This window comes from Perissodus microlepis, chromosome 11 (assembly GCF_051167445.1).
Source record: "Perissodus microlepis isolate ML-2025 ecotype Zambia chromosome 11, ASM5116744v1, whole genome shotgun sequence".
In the NCBI taxonomy this organism is placed as follows: domain Eukaryota; kingdom Metazoa; phylum Chordata; class Actinopteri; order Cichliformes; family Cichlidae; genus Perissodus; species Perissodus microlepis.
Genome location: NC_140471.1, coordinates 15,169,120 through 15,196,173, shown reverse-complemented (window position 1 = coordinate 15,196,173; position 27,054 = coordinate 15,169,120). Strand labels below are relative to the sequence as shown.

The 27,054-nt window shown below is 41.9% G+C and overlaps 1 protein-coding gene across 1 annotated transcript; it reads left to right on the top strand.

Moving 5' to 3' along the window:
- The first annotated feature begins 6,550 nt into the window (after positions 1-6,550).
- macf1b (microtubule actin crosslinking factor 1b) lies at positions 6,551-26,836 on the top strand. The gene is made up of 40 exons (XM_084945116.1): positions 6,551-7,474; positions 10,454-11,190; positions 11,369-11,416; positions 11,552-11,722; positions 12,245-12,411; positions 12,497-12,656; positions 12,768-12,852; positions 13,128-13,372; positions 13,957-14,076; positions 14,194-14,301; positions 14,396-14,614; positions 14,933-15,136; positions 15,214-15,445; positions 15,562-15,788; positions 15,881-16,003; positions 16,088-16,189; positions 16,304-16,405; positions 16,528-16,692; positions 16,885-17,040; positions 17,292-17,489; positions 17,606-17,734; positions 17,842-18,012; positions 18,134-18,289; positions 18,414-18,620; positions 18,739-18,858; positions 18,952-19,121; positions 19,251-19,410; positions 19,692-19,886; positions 20,160-20,285; positions 20,515-20,658; positions 20,853-21,041; positions 21,160-21,274; positions 21,408-21,574; positions 21,735-21,897; positions 22,036-22,190; positions 22,293-22,367; positions 22,526-22,643; positions 24,405-24,550; positions 24,740-24,860; positions 25,004-26,836. The coding sequence occupies exons 2-40, from the start codon at positions 10,534-10,536 to the stop codon at positions 25,027-25,029; spliced, it is 6,342 nt and encodes a 2,113-aa protein (XP_084801242.1). The 5' UTR covers positions 6,551-7,474; positions 10,454-10,533; the 3' UTR covers positions 25,030-26,836.
- Positions 26,837-27,054: the final 218 nt, after the last annotated feature.

The window sequence follows — 27,054 nt, the reverse complement described above, 5'->3', positions numbered from 1 at the left end:
AATATTTCATGTGATTATTCCCAGTGAGGGGTGACTGCACCTTTTCAGTCATCGGTGAATCGGTTGCACACAAGGATTAAGAGGTGTTTGATGTTTTGATTGATTTAGTCTGGGCATGGGTTTCACAGTCCTGACTGAATTTTCAAGGCATTGATTAACTGAAAAGGAACAGAATAAACCTGTACGTATATCTTTTCTTTTTTAATACCCTTTTTTAAAACAGAAGCTCTTTTTAGTTATTCATTCTTCAGACATTTTACATTTTGTGTCTGGAAGCGGCTACTGTTTCCTTGGGGACCAACGTCAAAGATACGGCGCCACATCTTATCGCATAGCTGGAAGGTTTTGGCGAGCTTCAGCCTTTTTTATTTTTCATACTTCCAATGGCTGAGACATAGCTTGCATTATTTATATTAATGTAGAGCATGAATTTTATACATATCTGGATTTAAAATGATTAAAAATAAACAAATACAATTGCAATTGAAATACAAAAACACAAACATTACTTTAGGAAATATTACAGATCAGAAAAAGGAAAAAACATAAAGACATCCCGTGTACGCTTCACAATCTGCAGAGCAGACATCAAGAGTTACTGGCCGTCCATGACAAAGTAAAACAAACAAAAAATGACAAGGAAAAGAAAGTTTGAGAAGGAAAATATGAAGAACTGGAAGAAAAGCATGAGGAAAAGCAACAAAAATGAGAAAAACTGGAGAAAAAGTGTAAAAACCTTGAGGTGCAGCATGAAGAGCTTTTCCGAGAGATGACAAAGCTCACAGCACAGAACAAAGATCTGCAGGAAGTGTGCCTGAAAAAGAAGAAAAAGCACTTCAAGTTTTTCCAGAAGAAAGACTCTGCTTCTACAATTCAGCCTGGACAAGAGTTGCCCAACAGGGGCAAATCATACAATAAATGACGCAAATAAATTCACGGTGCTTCAGGGTCTTATTCAATCTCAGTGTTGTTTAGAAAACCCAAAGACACAAGAAAGAAGCATCATTCAGATTAGCCGCATATTAACTTAAAATCTGATGCAGCCGTCCAACACAATCTCAGTCTCCATGTCTTCTCCAGGGAAAATAATAATTTAATCTTCAAAAGGAAACATAGTGAAGCTTTAGTCTGGACCCCAGCGAGAGAAATAAATAAAGGAGTGAAATAAAGGAGTGTCTTTTATCTGTACCATTCCTTTATCATACTGCATCCGACCACAGACCTTTGTCATGGTAATGCTGTTAGTCTGCTGCACTGCTGGTTCCAGTCTGGCCTGAGGGACTTGTTAGTTAGCAGCATGAATAAGGACATCCCTTGGCATCCCCTCCGCCACAATACAGACCCTTCTCCAAAGCAGAGGAGAGAGTTACACACCTGCTCCTTAACACAAAACAAGCAATGAAGCATCTTACTCTGTTTTCCCATGAACTCTCAATTACACCTTAAGCTTTAAATTGGACACTGTAAATCATGAATGTATTAAAAATCTAAATGGAATTTGTGCATCTGTTTCTTACAGTCCAGAGAAACCTGAACATAGTTGGTAGTAGTATTTTGGCAGTCGTAACAAGTTATTTGCTAACATTGCAATAATACTGATGTCATGATCAGGCTGTGTGCAGGCAGAATGAGGACCCAAACGCAAACTCACGGGAAAACAGGACTGAACTCAAAATACAGCTTTATTGCTGACAAAAGATAACGGCGATACAAAATAATATGAAACTGAACTGGGAAGTACTAAGGAACTGACTTACGAGGAAACACACAGAAGGGCACACAGTCATGAGGGAGAACGCGACACTGAACTGAGGGAGATGTGGCCATAAATGCACAGAGGGTAAACGAGGGAAGTGGGAGCACATGGGGAACACAGCTGACACAGATAATCGTAATGAGACAGGGCAGGGGTGAACACAACATGACGCATACTGACGAGAGACTGTCAAAGTAAAACAGGAAGTACACAGAGGTTCAGACAGGAGGAGAGAGCACGGACATAACGGAAAACATGGAATAAAACACAAGGAGGGGAAACAAGGGTTCACAGATACATAAAGGGGCACACAGGAGGTAACCAAATAAGGAACATCTTAACTAAACAACCTAGGAACCAAGGCATAAATAGAGAACAAAATACAAAACACACAAAAACTAAGAATACTGGGCCAACATGGCCCAGGACCATGACAACTGAGCCCAACCAGAGATATGCAAGTGTAAAAAATTGTTTTTTTAAATGGATTAATACTTCTTTGGGAACACCACAGCAGATCATTCTCTACCTCTTTTTACTCTGTCCGACTCACAGGATGATTAATCTGAACTGCATGCTTATCTGAACTTGTAAGTTATAGAATTAATTAAGTGGCAAAATTTCCAATCTGTTTAACAAGACAGAAACTGAATGTAATTTCATACACTTCTCCGTCCACTTTGCCTTACCTGCACTTTTTCTCACCTCTCTTCTGAACCTATAATACCACTTTAAGAGCAAGTTGATTAACGTGTTAATGAAATTATTAGCACAATCGCTGCACTTTCTACATTTCTCTTTACATATATCACCGTAGAAATAATTTTACCCACTTTAAAAATGAAAACGCACCAGAGAGGCTGAAAACCGCAGTCGCAGCGATGGTAATTTCAACTTTCCTTTTGTACGGTGGCAGAACAAAATGTGACTGACATGTCAAAGTGACAACGCTTTGTCAATAAAGGTTAAGGTCAAAAGTTCTTCTCTCCATCACCCCCCCAGTCCATGCTGATGAGATAAAGACACTTTGTGTTTTAAAGGTCTCTGGTTTCGCTCAGACTTTGGCAGATTCTGCATCCCAACTAAACCCCGTGAGGATGACTTCAAAACAAACTCAGGAAAGGCAGTGAGAGATCAGAACCTATTATCCGCTCCTCTCTGTCCCTGACAGCTTGCAAACAGTAACCCTCCTCTGACGCTGTCATAACCTTTAGGAAAGACGAGGCTTGTTGCCGAAAAGGCAAACGGATAATCGATTAGGCTCAGATGGCTGTGAAGTAAATTTGTTTATTTTAACTTGAATCTTATTTTGAAAACAATTTGATGTTCTTTTTGTTCTCGTAGCGCATCTAATTCATTTTCATCTTATTGCACTTTGGGTAATCACGTCGATTACAGACTTTTTGTCCACAGCAGTATGGGGTCTCTTCTTTTACTGCCCATGCTTTCCTGTTCTCAGTATAAAATGCAGACTTATGGCTTTAAATTTTCTCCTCCTGGCAGCGATTGAATCAAATGCATACTTGATGATGTGGCTGAACTCCTCTATCCTCGAGTGGCTGAATCCTTCTCTCACCCACGGGTGTGATTTCCAGTATCCAGGCAGCCCAGTAGGGCCCAAGCAACCCAGCAGGAAAACCCATCAGCTTTTCATCCACTTTTCTTGGAAAGGACCTCTTTGGTGATAAATGACAGTGTGTGTGTGCTGAATAGTGCTTCTGGTTTGACCCTCAAAAGGGACCTTCTCTTTTTTTCATTTCTTGTGAAGAGGGCTAATTACCATGTTCTGTAGAAGAGCTATTGAGGTCTTATTTAATTTGAAGGCAGCAGAGAGGATGAGATAGGGGAGGAGGGGGGAAAACAAGCCTGTAAAATTAATCTTTTCTCTCAGGTCCTTTGGCACATGGGATCTGTGATCAAATTTAGGCTCCCACTGGACACTAATTTGATATCACATTAATTTGGGCTTTACTCAATTTTCAAACCTGCGTCCACTCCATTATCACATGCATTTTGGGAATCTGGATTCTGCAGAAGGAAAAATGAGATGATTTCACTACAGTTTCACCAGCTTATTGCATCATTGCATAGCTCAAAGTGCCAGGAGCTCTTTAACCACACCAGCCTTCTTTTTGAGAACTATTTGAAGCTCTATGTGCACCTACTGTGAAATGGAGAGGGGAGATTTTGGCAAAGTATTTAATTAGTACTGAGGGGACTGGAGGATGGTGAAAGCAGGGATCAGGTGTCATGGATTTACAACAATGTCTTCCTGGCAAAGTAGTGCCCCTTTACTGCCAGCTCCTTTCAGAAAAGAAGAAAGGGGGGACGGGGAATGTGGGACTTACTTTCTCATTAAGCAGCTAAAGACAAAAGCTCTCAAAGTGACCTAAGGAAACAGCTATCAATGAATGTGTGGATCTTTTACTGCTAAACCATCAGCTAAAGGTGTTCATGGTATGTGACTGCTTTCTGTATTACTGTACATTTCCAGGGGTGTGTAATACAGAAAGCCTTTTGTCATATAAGACAAGACAGCGAACCTTTGAATCTGCACTGGAGTGTTCAGAGGTTAAATAACTTGACCTTCAGAGGTCATTCTATTCAATTAAGCCACTCTCTCACTGGCCACAGTGACAGGCTTTTTTTCAGTTTTTTCCCTCTATGACATCGTCTACTTCTTTCCTTTTTTTTCAAACACCAGTTGCATAAATTTAAGTTGTAGAGGGCTGGGGGTCAGAAGTGGGGCACTGTTGTAGAAGTTGAGGATCACCGAAAACCTGAAACACATTCAAAGCAGATTAAACAGCCTATTTTTACCATCACAAGACTCTTCATGTGTCATTAACACAGGAAGGTCTTGAATGCTGTTGAGCACAATAGAACAATGACTGTTTAACCAAAATTTCACTATGAAAGATTTTAGTAACAGAATATAGCCGTGTTAGCTGTCAGAAGACAGAGGGACAGAATCCTACTGTTAGTCATAGCTCAACCTCACCACATCCACTTTTAATAGACCCAACAGAGCAGTTTCACATTATATGTTTTAATGGCACGTTTTAGGTTATTTACCCATGGGGTCGCCACAGTGGATGGCTCTCCCTGTTTCATTTACCACAGATTTTACACCGGATGCCCTTCCTGATGCAATCCTCCCATTTATCTGGGCTTTGGGACCAGCACTACGAGTAGACTAGCTTGTGACACTCCCCATATCCTGGCTATGTGGCTCCTTCCGGTCTTGAATCAGGAACATATTATTACTGTATATGATGTAGTAATGTTATCAAACAGCTTATATACTACCAACTATTGGTCAGTCCATGCTACATCTCACAAGATATTTCTAAAGATATTCGTTACCTCCATTAATATGGATGAATCCTCATGGTGATTTTCATACTTTTGCGTTGGGTCCAGATGACCTTTTTTTGGTTTTTGGTTTTGTGGGGGTATTTAATAAGTACTGAATTAATTTAGGAAGAAGAAAATAGTGATTGCGCCTGGCTTGATTGACAAAATCTCAGCAAAAACAGAAATATTTCCAGCATCTACAATAATTGTTAGTTATCATGGTTATTAGCATGTTAAATAAAGGCTAAGATGCTGAAGCTGTTAGCATATGATAACATTTAGCAGAAATTAACATTATTTAGACCGCTGGTTTAACTCTAGACCAGTTTTGTGTTGTCTGGTGTTTAGTGTAAAGTGAAAGTAGATTATCAAAAACGGTAATCTTGGGCCGAGCAATGAGTTTCATTTTAAAGGGATAAAAAAAAGTATATTGTTTATTTTAATCGATTGTAACTCTTTGTTAACGGAGTTACGTTGTCGTTCTGAGACACAAACTGAATAAACCAGGACTCGGCGCACATCTCATGCAAACAAAGTTTACATTGACAGCTTCCAAGACATTTCTACTCACGTATAACGCAGTAGGCACTTCACACGAGAACAATTGATATCGATTTTATGATATAAGTACCTGTTCAGTGAATGCACATTAACATTCCTGCTGCTGTTAAGATATTGCAGTTCATGGCAACACTGGCTGAGAAGTGTGCAGGCTGAAGAAGGCAGCAGGCTGAGTGGCAGGTATCTACATGTACGACTGAGTGGATGTGTACAGGCGAAACAGAGTGAAAAAGAGTGTGTGTGCAAGGTGCATGCATGTGTGCATTTGGAGAATTAGTCAGTTGTTTGATTGTTTGGTTGGCTGGAGAAAGATAGAAGGAAAAATGATAAAGAGGGCAGAGCTTGGCCTTGTTACTAAGGTACTCGCATAAATGCATGTGTTTATGTATCCCGCCTTCACATCATTTCCAGACATTTTTTGGCGTTACCTATGGCATTGGTCATGTTTGAAGCAATACCAGAAATGTGTTAAAACATGGTTGCCCAGATTATTCACCTTAAATGATAAGGATGTATTTTTGTAATGGCGTTGGCATACATAATGCTTGGTGTATTGCATTTCTAAGGCAAATTTGTGACTTCCTTAAATGGGGCATGATAGAATTTCACCATAGGGGTCTTTCCTTGCTTTCCCATGCCAAAAGCATAGAAAAGACTCTGTATTATCTTCCCGTTGCTCTCTATTTTGTGTTTGCTTCCAGCCTCTTTGTTTACAGGGTTGAGTTGCAGTGGCTGGAAGTGAGTTGAAAAGTAATCTGAGATGTTTTACAGTAATTAGTTGTCTTTGCTGCTGCTGTGGAGACTGCTGCACTGCCTCAGAATGGGGAATCGGGGACTGCAAGGGGGTTGGGGTGAATGTGTAAGTGGGTGGATGGCAGGGTGGGTGTGGGTCCCTTCTTTTGTAGCCTGCATTACTCTCCCTCGCCGTCGAGAGAGGGAATGGGCCGAGGCAGCTGTCACTTACCATGTGAATGTTTCAAGGGCGACCCAGGGGTCTTTAGAAAACTCTCCTTTTTTTTGCCCCCCACCCCATTTTTCATGAAGAAGCAGCATGGAGTTTCTGAGCCACAGTCGGACCCAGAGGAGGGGCTTTGTTGGATGAGAAGGGGGAGAGTGAGAGAGAAAAAATAAGCCTGGGGAAGGTAAAGGGGGCACTTTGCTGCCAGGCTGCCCGGTACAGGAGCAACCTGAGCATCAGCAGCACTGGTGGGAATAGCGCTGCCACGCCGTTATATGGAACTGGCACAATTTGACCTCAATGTGAAAACTGCTCTTGGCTGGGAACTGTGGGAGTTCAACTGAGCCGTTGGAATACATTGTCTCCATCTGGGCGCACTATCCCATCGGTGGCGTTAACAAGGAAAGAATTCCTCCATCGCAGCTCCCACAACAAAGAAGAAAGGGAGAGGAGCAGAGCTGGTGGGAGGAGAAGTGAAGTGACGGGAGGGGAGGGGAGGGGAGGGGAAGGGTGCACTGTGAAGGGAGAGGAGGGCATTGTTTGCCTGTGACTGTGGGCAACGGAAAAGCATGAGTTATCAGGACATGTGTGAGTGTGTTTAGAAAGTGTGTTTGTATGCGAGCATGTGTGAATGAGTGCACTTGATTGAGTGTGAGCTGGAGGGAGCATGCATGTGTATGCGTTCGGGGAGCCTTCAGTTCAGGATGTTGGAGGTGGGAGGCCATTCAATGGATGCTCAAACAAAGCTGGATTTTTTTTCTATCTTTGTCTTCTTTTTGAACGGTGATTGAGGAGTAGCTGGATTCCTTTACTCATGCTGTTGGGCTCAACTGTGCTTCGGGGTAAGTGTAATTCACGTAAGCTTCTAACCGCCAAAACTGCCACTAAGTCAGGGCTGGCCTAGAGAGACTTTGGTTTTGCACTTTGCCGGTCAGGGATTAAACTAAGAGGTCGTAGCAGTGAGAGATCCAACTGAAGGATTTTCTGCATTTACTCAGTTCAAGAGGCAATAAAATATTCCAAAGCATCAATATGAATGGATCATTCAAATGTAAGTACATAAGTGTATTTTATTTAGTTCAGCTATATATTCTTTGTGAACAGTCTCTCAATTCCTTGTATGGAGACATGCCCCTTTTACAACAGCTACAACTAGCACATTGTATTTTATATAGTAGTGCTGTATTGCACATTTAGAGGACAGTGTGCAACCTTGTACAATATCCACCCTAAAATGTTATGAGTCTCATGGGTGAATGCACAGCTGCCATCCGTGATTAGGGACCACTACAATGATTACTACTTCAGGACCTCCCTCAACAGAAACCAGCACACAACAGTGACACAACATTAAGGCTCTACTGTTCTGATTGATGATTATTGTTCGCCACTAATTACCAGTCCACTCGTATCGAGCTTATTACACCAAATCAGTGTATAAATATGATGAAAAACATACAATACAAATATCCTCTATATGGTATTTTAGATGCTCATAATGCATACACACATATAAATGAGTATTACTAATTTTGATGTTCGTGTTTTTATACTATATACAAGTCCCTATACTATAGTCATAATCCATTTCATCAGGAAATGGACTGCGGTCGTGTATCATAAATCACAGCTGAGAGCAGAGAAAGGGCCATTTGAATTAAGGGCCATTTTAAAGGTGGTTAAGTGATGGGATGGTTAGGTCAATATCAGTTAAATAGTAGAGTGGCTCTCTGGTTGCCTGGCTCCCTTTCAACTACCATTGTGCAAAAAGGTGAGAGGTGTATATCAGATCCAGGGATTCTGAGAAGGGATTCTTTCATGAAATAATGTAGGTCACTGTGTTAGTACATGTCCTCCTTAAAAACTGAATGATTATTGTTTTTTTCACTCTATATCAGGTCTAAAGGGTCAAGGCAACATAATGAGAATAAGAATACATAAGCCTGTGTATTTCAAACAGAATCTCCTTTTTACTGTAGCATGTGATGAAAGTGGTCCTCAGCATATCCTCACACAGTGTGCTGTGAGATCACTGTAAGAGCAGCCGTGTAGTTTAGTAAACGACCACACATGTGGTGCGGTAACCAGAGAAGGCACACCCTCTCTGCTGAATTGTTAACCCATATGGACAGAGCCACAGACACTCTCTCGCTTCCTCGGGAGACTGCTGGGCAGTGATCTGGGCTAACTGGGTAATCATTGATCTTGAGGCCGGGGCTTTGTCTGGGCACTACTCTCTGATCTGACTGTGTACTCCCCTGTGGTTTCTTAACTGCATCATCTGCTCAGCAGAAACATGCATGACGTAGGTAATTGCTAGCTTAATGCACATGGAGGCATCATACCAACATAGGTCATATTTAGATTCCCATCCAGTTAAACACTGTCAGATTTCATCTTACTACAGTGATCAAGCATATGTAACTTTAGCTCCTTTATGGGTGGGCCAATTTGAATGAAACTTTTCACAAACATCGTCACACATACAGCTATATATATATAATAAATAAGAATTGAGTCAAACAAAAAAGGAGAACCAAATGAAGGACTTTAAAAAGCCCGCCTAAGGCAGATCTGATTTAAATTTTGACAGTAGAGAGAAGTTCTCCTTGGCTGTAGACTTTTTTGTCTAAGAAGCTGCAAAAATAAAGAAGCTGCATCTTCAGCATATTTTTTAGCAATCGATTATGGCTGTAATATACAGAATAACTGTCTATCTTTATAGCACTGTACATCCACATCCTCCGCATTCTCAGTAGTTTGAGGAGCCAACATCCCAATTTCCTCTTTGATGACCCATAGAGGCCCCCCACAGATCTTTAGTCACCAAGCATGACCTGAAATGACCTGTAATAATTCTGAATGGACCAGTCCAATCATGACTCAGAGGCAGGACCTAACGTCAACAGCACCCCTCCCTGTGCTACCCTGATGGGCTCACCTCAGCTCCACTAGACCGAGATAATTACTCTCACCTTTAACCTTCCTGTTAAAACAATGAAGGCTCTGAGCTGAGGGACAGGCAGACAGGCTAACACCGTAAAACTGTTGTAACAGTAGTTTTGATCAGGTTAGATGGTGATCAGATCATTTTTGGATTCAGAAATCTGTAGTAGTAGTGTGGTAATAGGAGAGAGTCAGGCTTTAGCTGGTGACCTTTATGGAAAACTATCAGTCTGTGTAATAACAGTGTATACTGTAAGGTATGCTACTGATTGGTGTCTGTTACACCAACAACTCCCCCACTACTCTCATGCTGCTTAGTTTTCCTGCACCTCCTCTTGTTGTCACCCTCTAGAAAGGCGATGTCTGCGTGTTAATGGCTGTCATATTTGATCAGATCCTTAGCGGCTTTCCCAGGACTGGTCCAGGCTGAGTTACAGAAAGCGCTGGCTGATTGCCACTGCTTTTTCTGTGCCAGGCTCAACAGTGGGATCCTCGACAAGCCTGTCACATTGATTTCTAAGCCCAGAATATTTCGGTTGGTGATGTGACATAGAGGGGAGTGCGTGTGTTTGCGGGTGTTTATGTGAAATCTAGACAAAGGGATGGGGAGTATCCTGGCCAAGTATCTCTGATGCATTTTCCTATGGTCCTTCAGTGCCAAGACAAGGGCAACACTGGCAAAGAAATGTAGCAAATGGAGAATGTGAGACACTGATTTACTTTATTTGTTAGCAGTTTTCTGGACGTGTAAGCTATGCAAGGAGTAACTCGTGCCTTTGAAACTGGGAAGCTATGCTTTTAAAAGAAGTATTATTTTGTTGATTCACAAAACGAGCAATTATTCATTGCATGATGACCCCCTTGTCTTATTTTAGGTAGCTGAAGAAACTCCCGCATGCATGGCCGCTGGCCCTTACCTGACCTATTACCTCATTAGCCACTGGGCTGAAGGATTATGGGCAACCTCATCAGCCGGCCCAGCTGCTTGGGCCAGAAGTCCAAGCATGTCAGGTCAGATGAGGACTTTCTGAAGGAGTGCTACCAACGAAGAAAAGAGTGGCAGCCCGCAGAGCAACATGGGGAGGCCAAAAAGGAAGAGACTGTCAAAGACAAAGCCAACGATCATGCGAGCAAGGAAAGAGAGGTGGAGAGTTACAAGGAACCCCAGGAAATTGATCTTAAAAGGGAGCAGGGAGCTGAAACTCCCATTTCAGATAAACCCCTTCACAGCTCTCCTGCGTCAACAATCAGGAGTACCAGTACTCTAGAAAATGCTTGGCAAGGCAGCCCGTCTCCCATAAAAACCTCTCGAAATGGCACGCTGACAAGGAGGACAGTGCCTCCTGAGTTCACCAGATCACCTCTGGCTCACCCAGAGAAAACCGCTGCAGAGAGGAGGGCCAGCTTCCAGAGGAGAGACTCTAGAGAAGGAAGCCCCTGGTCCTGGAAGAATGTGGCATCACGTGAGGTCACAGAAGTGACAGAGGTGACAGAGACAACTGTAACAGAAATTGTGGAAGTGACAGAGTATCCACCAGGAGATAAAGGAGGGAACCCGATTGTCACCAGAACCGTGAGAGTCTTGAATGGTGTCGCGGAGGAACTTGCAGAGGTTGAAAAAAACACGACTCTCAAATATGAGAAGTTGTACCTGGTTTTCTTTTCACTCTTTCCATTATTCTTTCTATCCTAGAACTCTCTCTGTCTGTACAAGCAATATGTTTTTTGGGTATTTCTATATCAAAATTTTTATGAATTGACAAAACACTAGGATTGTCTTTACTTTTCAGCTCCAAAGTTCAAGCTCAGATCAGGATCCCACCCTGGATAAATGGAGGGTAGGTTTTACCCATATCATATTTCTGTTGTAGTTAAGCCGATTATATTTCAGGTGAAACAACCTTGTTTTAAAGAAAACATTTTTTATTCACAGTTAAGAAATTGATACTGATATGTTGTGGTCTTTTGTCAAGGGAACAAGATCTGCCTTGGCACTAAAGGATGTTTCTACAGATTCTGAAACATTTCTCCAAAACCTGGAAGCTTTGCTTAAATGGGTCAAAGAAATAGAGGAGCTCACAGCAAATCAGAAACCCCCATCATCAGAGGTGAAAGTGGTGAAAGCACAGCTCCAAGAACAAAAGGTTTGTTATGTTCAACATCGCATCGTAGTTTCATGTTTCCACTGAGTTCTGCAGTGTGCAAAAAGAATTACCTATAGGAAGATGTCCTGAATCCATGGAAAATGCTCTAGTGCTTCATTTTTAAGGTAAATCTGCTCTATTCAGCAGTGAATGGGTGGTGTTTATCACCACAATGAGCTTCAGTAAGTCTTTGTCTACATGTCCTGGGGGCATATAAAAGCAGGGAAGTCTCTCACCTTTCAGCGGCAGTCACACCCATTGTGCGCTCTTTGGAGGAGGTGAAACCTGTCTGGTTCTTGATAATGTAGGTTTGTGAAACAGGACTCCCCCCTCACTGACTGGCACAAAAACAGGAAGAAAAACAAAAAAAGACTTTGAGAAATATTAACATTAGGTGCAAGCAATGTCGCTTCTCAGAAATTGTACATAAAATGTTAAGAATAGGTTTTCTGTAAGCAGTATCAATAGTGTTTGTGATTCCACATAATATCACTTCACCTGAGATGTTCAGCTGTTTCACAGCTCTTGCAGCGTCTCCTAACAGACCGGAGGCGTAGTATGACCTCCATGATGTCAGAAGGCACTCAGCTGGTGGAGGCCCATGTAGGAGAAGAAGGGGAGCAAGTAAAGGTCAAACTATCCACTCTTAATCAGAAGTGGGAGGCCTTACAACAGGAAGCAGAACAAAGGTGAACTGCTTTTACTATCAATATTGATTTGACAAGACTGCATCACGAGACAAACATCACTCACTGATTACGGGGACTTTCTTAGGAGGGCAAGCCTGGAGCTCATCCTTCCCAGGGCCCAGCTGTTCCAGGAAGGAGTGGACAGCTTGCAGCAATGGCTCATATCTATGGAACAGACTCTAGCTGAACTTCGAAATGCAGAAAGAGTAATGCTGCATCTCACAGAGGCCTCCGACCGGGCCAAGGTTAGAAATCTAAAGCGAATGGGCTGCCATGCAAAGTAAAGATGAATTGTATTGTTTAAATAGAAGAATAGATTTTACAATACATTTTAAACACTTTTTTTCTTCCTTTAGGCTGTTGTTGAAGAAATTCAAGTTAAAACTGCTGAACTAGGGAAAATACAGAAGTCAGGTCATGAGCTAATGGAAGCATTATCAGGTAATGTTTACATACATCTTTAAATTAGTTATTGTAGATGGATGTATTAATAGAAGTTCTGCCCATGTCTGTCCCTTGTCGCTTGTTTGATAACTCCTTCATTAATCAACACTATTACATGAGAAGACTGAGATGTGATCTACCACTCGTTCAAACAACTTCAAACCAAACACTGCACTTCCTTGCATCCTCAGCAGTACGCCTGCCAAGCGTGATGCTGGTGGTTATTTTGATGAATGGCTACTGTGTAAATCTGGATTTACCTTTTCTTTCAGAGGAGGAAGCCCAGCAAGTACAGGAGAAGATGGATGCTTTGCGTATTCGTTGCTCTGTGCTGAGTCTGAGCAGTCTGGACGTGCTGCAGAGACTGGAACAAGCGCTTGAGGCCTCCAGTCGTTGTACCTCCAGCCAAGAGGACCTCCACCTGTGGCTGGGTCGCATTGAGCGGGAGCTCTTGGGGGCAGCAGGGGCACAGACTCATGCTGGGGATACAGTACTATGTGCAGCTGAGAGACAAAGGGTAATGTTTACACATAATTAAAGGTTTTTAGGGTTTATACAAGGAAATACCACTTGATCGCCATTGAAAAGTGGAAGTGCAAAGCCAATGTAATATGTGGAATAAAAAAACATTTTCACAGGACTCTGTAAAAGTAATGTGAAGAACTAAGTACACCACCAAATTCAAAAGAGCAGCTAAGCAGCAATAAAGTAATTGCTTCTATATGACTTCATCAATCTGTCATATTATTGTGGAGCTGGGGTTGGCATTTCATATTCCCAAGAAGAAACTGGGACTGTCTGTTGTAGGTTTCTTGACGTACTTGGGATTGTTGTCTTGTCACCTGATCTAATTTTGACCAAGCATTAGCTGCCGTCAAGTCAGTGTTGTTGTAGAACAGTCTTGCTCTAATTGCACTTTCATGAACCTTAAGATTTAACTGAGACCTGAAGACTCTGAGAGAAAGCCATTAGGTTTTGTGTAATTTCTTTATTGTCACATGGTGTTTTTTACTTAAGATGTTGGAAGCCTTCAGAACATATGTATTTGTATCTGAATGATAATTGTTTTGTTTATGTGACAATACTGTGTATTTTTAACAGTTGGAAAAGGCAGTGGTAAAGGAGATAGCTTGGTTCAAAGATACAGCAGCCAAACTTGAGAAGCTGAAAACTATTGATCTTGATCCAGAGCTCATCGCAGAACAGGTCTATGAGCAAAAGGTCAGGACACACACACAGACACGATATATTATACAGTACATGCTACAGTCCATCAATAGGAATGTTTGGTAACTGATTTTAACTTGATTTTAACTTGATATAATGTTGCCTGTACAGATTTTAGCAGTTGAGATTCTACAACATCGGTTCAATATTGAGAAGATGGTAAAAATCACTGAAATCTTGATGACATACAGCGATGAAGGGGAAACTGGCGATCTTCGGGTACACTCTCAGCTAAAATTTCATCAATGAAGCAAACACATACACGACTCGGGAGGTTTGAATGTATTTTTTTCCACTGTTACATCTCCTGCAGACCCCAATTGAGGCTTTACAAGAACAATGCAACACCACCTCAGCTACCAATTCCCACGTGGTCCTGCAGCTTGAGCATGCTCAGTCACTCCTTCTTCAATTCTCTGAGGGCTTTGCTGAGGTTTCACCGTGGCTTGAAGAAACTCAGACCCTGATTGGCCAGCTGTCCCTCACCACAATTAGCTATGAGGCATTTCGGGAACAACAGGACCTTTTACAGGTAAAGAAACCTGCTTTCCCATATCAGAGTGCCAGCTTTTCTCTTCTTTCATCACCCTTTTTGTCCTGGTGAACAATGAAGTCCTTTCAGACTTTATAGCCACTGCCACTATTTTTCTCTGGGTAAATGTGCTAATCTGTTAAACCACAGTTCATAATTGTAATTTACTTCATGACAGGGTTACTCTCCTGCTGTGTTAGGTCTGTCACTACAAGTGACACAAAGTGATTTTTAACCTTTCCCTGTTCATTTCAAATGCTTTCTGGTAAATAAAGTGCTCTCTGCATTGTTAAACATTTTTTTCTCTCTTGTGCTTAGGGTCTTCGGGAATCTATAGCTGAACATAGACCTTTGATTGCACGTTTATGCTCTCTGGCAAAACGCCTGTCAGAACTAAACTCCATTCAGGGGGATCAGTTCTGCCGCAAGGCCACAGAGGCTGAGGAGCAGCATAGAGCTATTAGAGACCGCGTGAGAGAGACTGCCAATCTACTGGAGGAGTCCTTGCCTCGATTCACTCAGGTAAGAATCCTTGTTTGGAAATGTTCACCAGTTTGTCCTATACTGGTTCACAGCTTAATGTTTTCTTATTCCTCTAGCTGAATGAGAGGATGACTCTTATCAAAGAGAGTCTACACCGCCTGCTCAGTCGCATACAGACACCCACCTTACTTCAAGGTCTCATGCCAAGAATCCAAGAGCAGCTGCAGGACAACAAGCAAACCTTGGCTGAGTTGTCCAAACTTGAGTTAGGCCTCAGCAGCGTCAAAACACAGGCAGATGAACTACTGGCTAACACTCGGGCTGCCGGGGATGGATCAATCAGCACAGGTGACCATATTCTCAGATCTCCTGAAAACACACAAAACCACAAGCTGCAATGTTTTTTATTATGTGGAAAAGTTTAAATTCTAAGCAGTTTGCTTGCCGTATTCTTGTGATCCCAGCAATTCAAGAGCGAGTGTCCAGCTTGTCCCTGCTTTGGGATGAGACACATAATCAAGCTAAAGAGAGGGAAACCTGGCTGCTCAAACTCTTGGACCTTGCCATTAAATACTGGAGCGATGTCAGCGATGTCACAGCTGCTCTTAATGATGCTCAGCAGGCGGTTTTGGATCTCAATGCTAGTCGAACAGACTCTGAAACAATACGTCAGAGCCTTGAAACCATGCAGGTTGGTCTGGAGACTTTAAAAGGAAGCGTGCGTGAAGAACCCATATTGTTAGAAAGACATGTTGTAACTTTTTCCATCTTTTCAACTTATAGACTCTCAGGGAGGATATAGACAGTTTGCAGGGAGATCTGGACAGTCTTGGCGTTCTGGGAATGGAGCTGATGTCAGCATGCGGGGATACTGACAAACCAGATGTCACAAAGAGCCTAGATGAAGTATGAAACATATCTGAAAGTAATTTTTTTCAGCTGATTAAACTGTGCACTGACATAAAACCATATATTTTTGCTGGCTTAAAGCTCTATTGCACATGGAACAACTTAAGCAAACTATGGAATGAATGTCACAAAAAGCTGGAGGACTCCTTGCAGATGGCACTGCATTATCAAGATACCATGCAGGTATGTGTCCAAGTGCAATACAAAACCATTTATATGGTATGCATACATTTATAATAACATACATGTCATTATCACAGCTATATTAAATAACACACCACATCTTTTTACTATCAGGGACTGTTTGAGTGGTTGAAATCAGCTGAGCTGAGGTCTGCAGAGGAGTTCGTGGTAGGAACTGACTTGGAGTCAGTCAAAGAACAGCTATGTGACCACAAGGTGTGTTCATTCTCCATACTGCCCTAGAACCTGCAATTACATTCATTCATAACGGCACCTTTGCCTATTAAAAGTAATGTGTTCTCTTGGTATATGTTTGCGTACGGTATCCCTTGTTTTAGGAATTGAAGCGGGAACTTTACCAAAAGAAGATTGAGATAGAAAGTCTGAACCATCGGTTTGTGTGTCGGCTGTCTCCAGGCTCAGAGCGTCCAGGCTCAATCTCGCCACTGTGTGACTTCAGACAGCGCTGGGACAGTCTGGAGTCAGAGACTGTCAACAGACAGGTAAGAAGATGACAGCAGGTAGAGTGATGCAATGCTAATGCTAATGTGGCTATTAGCTGCTATATCTGCTGTGCCACAACTTCAAAAGACATTTTACTGAAACAAAGGTGAGCTAGCCTGTAATAAATGTGTAAAAATGATCTGTTTCCAATGTTTCTAATGATATATACTATCCACTCATTATGTTTACAGCATCAGTTAGAGTGTGCTCTGCTGGGTCTCGGTCAGTTCCAAAACACACTGGATGAGCTGCACACTTGGCTTTCCAGGACCACTGAACAACTGCAGGGCAGCCAGCCAATCAGCATTGACCTGCAGGCATGTGAAATAGAGCTGGCTAAACACAAGGTTGGTGGTGGCCTTAATAAATACAGATATACTGTGACTAACATTTCAATCCAGCCTTTCAGTAGGCTACTTTGTCAACGCTGGAAACTTTGTGTGTGTATGTGTGTGTCTTGTTTATTGTATGCTTACACACCACCTATCTGAGTCATCTGATAAGAGTCAGAAATAACTAACACCAGAAAACACTTAGCCCAAAACAATCCAAGCAATACATTGCGGATCTCTTCCCTCCTCCTTTTTCCTTCTCAAAGGTGTTGCGGAATGATGTTATGTCTCATGTTCGCACAATGGAGTCCCTCAACAAAGCAGGCAGGGGGCTGCTGGAGGTTGGGTCCACAGAAGGTCCACATGGTCTGCAATCTCGATTGGAGCATCTCAATGAAAGCTGGGAGTTTGTCCGCTGTGAGACTGAACGAAGGCAGCTGGAATTAGAGAACAGACTGAGTCAGGTGAAGACAGAATTATATTGTTACACTGGATCAGAAGTCTTTTTGATTGTAAAACATGATTCAGTTTATTTATAACAAATGTTGATGCACGATATATGTATATTGTGTTGGCACAGGTGCAAGATGTTACAATGGAGATTCAGGACCTTTTACAGTGGTTGGAGAATACAGAACTGAGACTGTCCTCTTCTAAAACCATGTGGGGCATGCCGGACTCTGCAAGTGAAAGGCTCAATGCCCACTTGGTGAGGCTGATTAGAGTTTAAAATTAAAAATGTCAACTATAATCATGGAAACATACATGTGAAGATATTGGTTCTAATTCTTTGGCTCTCCTGACTTGACGTGACAGGAGTTGTGTAATGAGATGGAGTCAAAGCTCCACACCTATACAGATGTGAAGAATGCCATTCACAGGATGCTGGAGAGCAGCGGTGTTGTGCGGGGATCGAGCACCGAACACAGCTTGTCGATTCTTGAACAGAAATGGGCGTCTGTTTACAGCAAAGTCCAGGAGCGAAAGGTCCTTTAATATAGCACAGTCAACACGCTGCCTCATTGAGATTTGTTTTCAGTTCCAGAGTGTTTCTTAATGCAAATACATGTTATTACAGTAAATCAGAGTGTATGGCTTTTTTCTACAGGCACAGCTCACAGAGGGACTCAATTTGGCCAAGGAGTTTCACAGCAGTGTCCAGGAGCTACTCACTAAGATGAGCAAGTGTGAAGAGTCTATGGGGAACCTGCCAGCTCCTAGCTTTGTTCTGGACACAGTCTGTGCACAGCTGCACAGTCACAGAGTAGGTTTTATTTTATTTTTTTTAAATACCTGTTGTATTTTTGTTTTTACTGCTTCCAATCCAGAGATCTAAACCCTGTAATATGTATTGGCTATTCATTTATGAAATGCTTTTATCTATACAGACACTGGTGAATGAGGTAAACAATTATGGAGAGAAGAAGACCACAGTGGAGAACGCAGGCCTCAGACTAACTGAGCTCAGCAGAAAGGACGACTGTGATGTCATTCATAACCTAATCATGACCGTCCAGGATCGATACAAAAAGTTACAGCAGCGGACTTCAGAAAGAGGAAGGATGCTGGAGGATGTTAAAAAGAATGCCAAGCAGGTATATTTCATCTCTAATATACAGAGATATGTAACCTTGATCTTTCTCACGCGTGTATATGAATCTAATGTGCCACACCCACAGAGAGCTTAGTATAAAATGTGTCGATCTCATTCAGTTTAATGAATCTTGGCGCCTCCTGGTGGACTGGATGACAGAGGTCGAACAGACATTAGACACACATAAGGAGATTGCGGTGTCCCACGAAGAGATTAAGCAACAATTGACGGAGCAAAAGGTACATTATAAACATGGTGATATGCTGTATGTGTGTAAGCACCTTTGCTGTTCACTTATGTGTCACGCATTTGCCGATTACTCTTGCAATTAGGAGTTCCAGAAACTACTGAGATCAAAGAGGCCCATGTACGAGGCAACACTGAAGAGCGGTCGCAGTCTGCATGAAAGAGCTCAAACCTCCCACGATAGGCAGCATCTGGAGAACTTAATGGCTGAACTCAAAGACACATGGGACACCATCAGTGGCAAATCCATGGAGAGGTACAGAACTGTATACCGTATACAACTGAATTTCTACCAATAAATGAGCCAAACATTCACATTAATACAGGTTAATGACCAAAAAAAAAATGCATACTCAAAGTGTTTGTGTTTTCTGTTTTCTTTTAGGCAACACAAGCTAGAGGAAGCACTGCTGTTCTCAGGAAGATTCACTGATGCTCTGCAGGCACTGAACGACTGGCTGTATAGAGCAGAACCCCAACTGGCTGAAGACGTACCTGTTGGTGGAGACAAAGACATGGTCAACAATCTCATAGACAAACACAAGGTGCCCACAAATACAGTTTGGAAAAAATCAGTCTTTGCAACCAACCCACAGGACTTATTCTAATGTTTTCATTCTCTCATTTTCATATTAGAGGGTGTAATGCAGTCTTGTACATGAAGTGTTTACTAACAGTTGTATATCACATGTATTATTAATGTATATACGTACAATTAATGTTAAGTGCTACTTGTTGTACTCTGAATTTGCAGCTCCTTCTTCACAGTCCTTCCTCATGAGTAAAATAAAATAGTTGGTTTTAGCTTTTTTTCTCTTTCTCTCAGGCCTTCCAGAAGGAGTTGGGAAAGCGAGCCGGATGCATTAGGACCCTGAAGCGCTCTGTGAGAGATCTGACCAGGAGCAGCACGGCCGACGCTCACTGGCTGCAGGAGCAGATGGATGAACTGGAGGGCCGCTGGGAAGCTGTGTGCAAACTGTCAGTCAGCAAGCAGGACAGGCTGGAAGCTGCGCTTCAGCAGGTGTTGTACACGAATAGTAAAGGCTGTGAGGCTGTCCTGTGTGTGCAACAGCTGTTTTAAAAGTAGAAGCTGGAATTTTGACATTCAGTATTAAATGCTGATCCGACTGTGTCACTTAATCTGTCAAGACATAACCTTTTGCACTGATACTGATAGCTTCTGCACAAAAACTGACAGGTAGCTGTGTTTCTTTAAGTTTTGTCAAAAGTCATGAAAAAACACATGATGTGAAACACTAATAAGGAGCTAAACTCCCCTCCTCGTTCTTGTTAGGCTGAAAAGTTCGACGGGCTCGTTCATTGTTTCATGGAGCGTCTCACCGAGGCCGAGAGGATCCTAAAATACGGGGTCATACCAGAGGAGGAGGAAGGTCTGCTTTCCTTCCGCAAACAGCACGAGGTCAGTATAAAATTTTGTCACTCCCTGTAGAGAAATTATTTTTTTTCCCAGCTTATCAGCTTCCAGTACGTGCAGAGGACACACTCTGCTACAGAAGAAGCTGGTGCTGATAAGAGTTTAGTGTTTGGCTGAAGGTCAGTTAAACAAAGCTGTGCTTGAGCGTAGCTGTAAGGACGGCTACCTCGAGCATCAAAAAACTCATCCAAGTCTTTTTATTGCTCCGCCACAGGAGTCGCTGTCTGCCTTGCAGGCTCAGGCAGTGGAGCTTGAGAACATCCAGTGTTTGGGTGAGGAGATTCTTGCCTCCTGCCATCCAGACTCCATAATCACCCTAAAATCGTGGATCAGTGTCACTAAGACACGCTACGAGGAAGTGAGTGCCTTTGTGCCAAAGTAATACACACAAGGTTCTATTTTCCTTTAATTATATTAAAAAACAAATCATTTGATTGTTTTGGTAACTGTTGCTATCAGTCACCAAAATGGCTTGAATGCTGGAAGACATTTTATCAATGCATAAACAGCGAGCTGTGTAATTTTCTCCCCGTCTTTTGTTTTCCGAGTCAGGTTCAGACCTGGGCCCAGCAGCAGGGCCAGAAGATCCAAGCCAGCTTGACAGCGCTGGAGACAGAGAGAGAGGAAGTCCAAAGACTGCTGGACTGGATCTCATCAGCAGAGGAAGCCCTCAGCCTCAGAGATCAAGAACCTCTGCCTGAGGCCACAGAGCATAACCAAAAACTCATTGAGCAACACACAGTATGAGTTCTTTTTCTTTGAGAGCACGAGTTATCTACCATGTTTGCACTGCAAAACACTCAGTTTTACAACATGCGTACTGTACTTTGTAGTCTCAGTTATGGACTCCTCTCCGCAGGTATTCATGGAGGAGTTAAATAAAAAGTTCCCAGAGGTAGAACATGCCACAAAATCCTGCAAACACAAGAGCATTTCGAAGCAGCAAGTTTCCCCAAGCAAACGGCCGTTCACCAGTAAGCCACTGTGAAAACAGCATTCTGTGCATGCATTCGTAAAGGGTTAAAGGTTGAGTAGCTCACTGCTAATGACCTGTCAAGCACATACAGTATCATTTGACTGAGATGAATGATGACTTTCTTTGTCTAGAGAGAAGGAGCGCTATGAAGTTGCAGCCTGCTATACCAGTCCCCCTGGAGCACCTTGACCCTCAGACCCCACAGCTCAGTCAGCTGGTCAGTGAGTGGCAGAAACTTTGGCTCCTGGCTGTGGCGAGACAAAACCGCTTGGAACAACACCAGCAAATGCTCAAAGAGGTCATTGTGCTTTTTGCAACAAAACTGTAATAACGTTGAGAGACTCTGGTACCATTGTAGGTGGCCAAAACAATAAAAATGTTTTTGAAATTATTATTAGGAGAGACATTTTGACATTCAAAGATTTAAAAAGGTTGTGATATTTTGCTGTTTCCCACAGATGGAAGAATTTGCAAACTTTGACTTTAACATTTGGCGAAAGCGTTACATACAGTGGATTAGTCATTTGAAGTCTCGGATCTTGGACGTGTTTCGCAGCATCGACCGGGACCAGGATGGACGGATTAGCCAGAAGGAGTTCATCGATTATGTTCTTGCCTCTAGTGAGACTTTCTTACCTATAATAATCAGTTCATTGCTGACACTAATGTAGCTCTCATTCTGGATTATAGTGCTTTAACTCTTTACGTTAAGATCTGCATGGCTGGTGTTCAAGATAAGGCTTTGTACTCCTTCTGTAGAATTCCCCACAAGCTCTCTAGAGATGAACGCTGTCGCCAACATCTTTGACATGAACAACGATGGTTTCATCGACTACTATGAGTTTGTGAGTGCGCTCCATCCCAGCAGAGATCCCTACAGAAAAACACTGGATGCCGATCAGATCAATGAAGAGGTAAGAAGAGCGTGTTCAAAAGGAATAATTAAGAAAAAGTTAAACTAATGTACTCCTTATGAGGTTTTTCAACTCATGCTGTCATTATCCTGCCTTTATTAGGTGAGCCGACAGGTAGCACAGTGTAACTGTCCCAAGAGGTTTCAAGTGGAGCAAATAAGTGCCAACAGATACAGGGTGAGTCGACTGTTAGTCACTGATTCAAAAAATATGCAACTTCATATTTAAAATGCTAAAATCCTCGACCACAGAGGAAATTAATGTCTTACATGGATTTCCTCTGTCCATCAGTACTTGTAACGCTGTAATATTATATTATTTAATGTTTGCTCCAGTTTGGAGATTCCCAACAACTGAGGATGGTTCGAATCCTGCGTAGCACATTGATGGTCAGAGTCGGAGGAGGCTGGACTGCTCTGGATGAATTCCTGGTTAAAAATGATCCCTGCAGAGGTTGTAATAGTCATTATTTCCTGCATAACTAAAATGCCTTTCTTTCAAAGACAAGCTGTTACAAACCATAAAGGATCAAACATCTCTTAACATTGCTTTTTCAGCTATATCTAGTTGGCCAATAATGGCCTTTTAATTTGACATTCAGGTGAATTAGATTAAAAAGTGAAAGGTGAAACAAACTAATATCAAGAACAAGAATATCAAGAAGAATTCATGTTTAGCACTAAAAAAATCCTTTTGCAATCAAAAAGATCTACATGTAGAGCCATCAAGGCTAAAATCGGGTTAAATCTGGTCAAAAGTAAAGGTCAAATAGATGACTAGATCACAGCTGGCTGTTGACCTCTTATATTTAAAGAAGAAAAATGCAAACTTTCTGTTTCTGATGGGCTCCTGTTGTTATTTGTCACATGGTAAGCTGATTAGGACAAGCCTGTGGACATTAAAACATTATTTTTCCCATGTGGAAAGACAGAATGGCAGATTCCAGGTTTGAATCTGTTGGTTATGGAAAGACTTTGTAAAGGTCTTTATGAGGAAGAGTGTATAATTATACATGTCTGTGAAGGTTCTCAGTCATCCAGGTCATCGTAGTCTAAGGACCTTGGAAAGAAAAGCATCTGGACTTCTTTAAGTTGCATGAAGATGTTTCACCTCTCATCCGAGAAGCTTCTTCAGTTCTAAGGTCAAATGGTGGGGAGTCCCAGATTTAAACCCAGTGGGACCCCCTGATGATCCTCTACCTAATCACATGAGCCAAGGTGTGAAAACAGGTGTATGTCACAATCAGCCAGGGTTTCGGGTGAGCTCATTGTGAAACCTGGATCCACCCTATCATGTGATTTCTTGAGGTCAGATGGCCCAGGGTGTGAGTGGGTTCACCCGAAAGACAAAACTCCAAAACACAAACTTAACAATGTGGTGTATGCTGTACAGTGCAGCGAGGAATGCCCAGACCTCTACATTGGAGAGACCAAACAGCCACTTCACAAGCGCATGGCACAACATAGAAGAGCCACCTCCACAGGACAAGACTCAGCAGTCCATCTGCACCTAAAGGACAAAGGACACTCTTTCAAGGATGCCAATGTTCACATTTTGGACAGAGAGGACAGATGGTTTGAAGGAGGAGTGAAATAAGCCATTTATGTCCACTGTGAGCGACCATCTTTGAACAGAGGCGGTGGTTTACGACACCAACTGTCTGCCATCTATAATCCAATTTTGGGATCCCTTCCCAGACGCCTTAACGCCCACTCACACCCTGGGCCATCTGACCTCAGGAAATCACATGATAGGGTGGGGCCAGGTTTCACAATGAGCTCACCCGAAACCCTGGCTGATTGTGACCCACACCCGCTTTCACACCTTGGCTCAGGTGATTAGGTAGAGGATCATCAGGGGGTCCTTTGTCCCTCTTTGGGAGGATACTCCCACTGGGTTTAAATCTGGGACTCTCCACCATTTGACGCTTTTCTTTCCAAGCTCCTTAGACTATAATTATACATATTTTTTTCTTTTCACCCTTCAACCAAATCTCAACATTCTTTAGACATCTTGCAAAGTTGTCTTCAACATATTTTAGCCATCTTTTCACTGAGTTTTTGTTGGGTTGGAGGGGTTGTTAACACAGCGTATGTGAAAAAACTTTAGTCTTATTAATATCTACATGTTTGCTGACTATAATAATAGGTGTATCTATAAATAATGAGAAGTTTTGCCATTTTCTGTAAAATCCCTCTGTTGTGTCTCCAACAGTAAAAGGTCGGACCAACCTGAAGATAAAAGAGAAGTACTTGTCCCCTGCTGGGAGCACCTCTAAAGGTTTGACTGTCAGCAGGTCCAACTCAAGCCTCAGCCTGTACAGCAGTGCCTCTGCCCCCACCAGCCCCATGACGCGCAAGGTAAGCTTTAAGCTGTGGGTAAAGCAACTTCCTATCTTTCTAATATTGAAATGAGAGAATTTCCATAACAATGTAGGATCAAGTTGCACCTTTCTACCTCTCAAATGAAGAACAGTAGCAACCAGAAAAAATGTAAATTTTTATTATGGAGACATTTATCAGTAATTGGTGTAACATATCTGGCTTTAGGCATTACTTCGTAGGAGTTTCTCAGGTGACCGCTGCATTCGCCCCAGGAGCTCCATAGCTGCTTTGGGGTCTGACCTACAGTTTGCCACAACAGGGGAGGATAACTCTCCATCACCACCAGGTTATTTTTTATTTTTTGCTTGATTTTTTTAGGCAATCTGCTTTCTCGTGCATCCAGTAAAGTTGCAATATTCACTTTTAGAACTTGAGAAACTTGTTGTGTTAACCTGATTCTGTCTGTTTTCATTCTTTTGCACCTTCTAGACGAAACTGAGAGGTTGCCCACATGATTATCTCTCCTTCTGAGCACCCTGAGTATGCTGCAGCGCTCAACCCAAACACAGCCTTGAAGCCCCAAAAGAGTGACAAGCAAAAGTTAGGTGCTAGAAGGGGCCTGAAAACAATGGAATCATTCACATTTGACCAGGTGAAAATGAAGGAAAAATACAGGAAAGGTCACCGAAAGTGCTGCTAACAGGCGTGCAGCTTTAGGTAATCTGCGTGAGAAGAATGTCTCAGTGTGGACAATGAGGGGTCGGTCCAGATGCAAGGCAGAGATTTTTTTTTGTCCCTTTTTTCTCATTTCATATATTTGTATCTGATTGCGTAGAGAGTAAGAATTTCTGCATGGATACTTGCTGCATGATAGCCAGAGCATTGCTTTAATCAGAACTGCTTTTATTTTCCAAGCCTGCTAAAGATGAGCTAAAGTCGGACGGTGTCGGGAGATGTCAGTGACACTCTGTTACTGATTCAAGGTGACATAGTGCTAAGACTCACATATGATGGCACTGAAAGGTGTTGTGTTATCTGACTCTGCTATCAACATCCAAAAAAAATACTCATATACCAAAATCATAACTATATAAAGGGTACAGTATGCCGTCCGTCAGCTTTGTAATATTTTTTTTTGTTTTTATGTCATTCCATGAAGAGGATATTGTTGGCAGGGCCACACTTTCTTTTGTCTTTTAATTTTTTTGGACAGCATGTTTTCATATAAATGTATTTTTATTCTTTATTGTAAGGATGCTCTAAACACTGGAGATTGTTTAACGAACAATGCACTGAAGTACGACGGGCCATTGTTGATTTGTAGAGATTCTTTTTCTCAGGACTGGTTGTGTCTTTCGATGTATGTTTCTATGGAACATTACTGTGAACATGTAGATGTGTTTTTTTTCTTCATAACACTGTACTTAGAAAAATTTCTTTAGGACATTTGTCTTTATAAATATGCACTTTTCTGTGTCCAACTACTGTAGATATGTCGTGCTAAGTAAGAGGATGTCTTACATATGATTTATACAAACTATAATTTTAGTTTGGGGTTCATAAAAAAATAATGTTGACAATTTTATGTCATGAGAATGCAGTGGTTGTATATTTAATATTTCTGTTAGTTTCTATGCTTTTCTGGCATTTTAAGCAACACAGTATCGTTTTTTTGTTTTGTTTTCTGCCATTCAATCAGTTCAGAAACTCTCACATTTGTTAATTCATTATTCGCCTTCCAAAGATGTTAAAAAGAACATTCAACACTAGTTTCCTTAATAACAACACATGAGCCTGGACATAACAGTATGTATTGTTCCAGCAATAAACAACAAACTACATTTATCTTGAGAAATAATCAACTACAAGTCCACCATCATCATCATCATCCACTGGTAGTGTTGCAAAGCTTTTATTCTGCGGGTTAATCATAGACCAGTTAATGCTTCACAATATGTGTAACCACTATGTTTGTAAGTGTCCCTTTGTACTAGATCCACCTGAGGTTGAGTAGCTTCAGTAGCTTATGTCATGGCATTTGGTCTATGCAGTTGTCAACTGAATTTTTTAAAGTCAAAAATGTTTTACGTGATGGAATACATTTTCTCTTTGCCTCGTGTTTGGAGACAGTTGATAATTTACTGTACTGTAAAAAAATTACAACAGCCAGATTTCACTTCGATTGCTATGCACCCTGATCTTTCTGTACTGTAAATGTTTCTATACCCAGCACTCATTCTGATGTCTAACTTTAGATGAATGTCACTAATAATTTTACATCCACTTGTATAAAAAATAAAACTTTTGTATAAAAATATGAAATAGTTTGCTATTATTATTATTACATTTGCTAATATATAGTTCTAGGGTTGGTACCTACCAAAATGCCCTCTGTGGAGGAGGCAGAAGACCAACTACAATGGCAGAGGTTACTAGGGTAGTTGAGAAGCTCTGTGGTGCCAAGTTGCCAGGCTAGGATGAGATTCCAAAATCCTGAGATGATAAAGGTTCTGGCCATTGTGGGGCTGTCTTGGCTGACA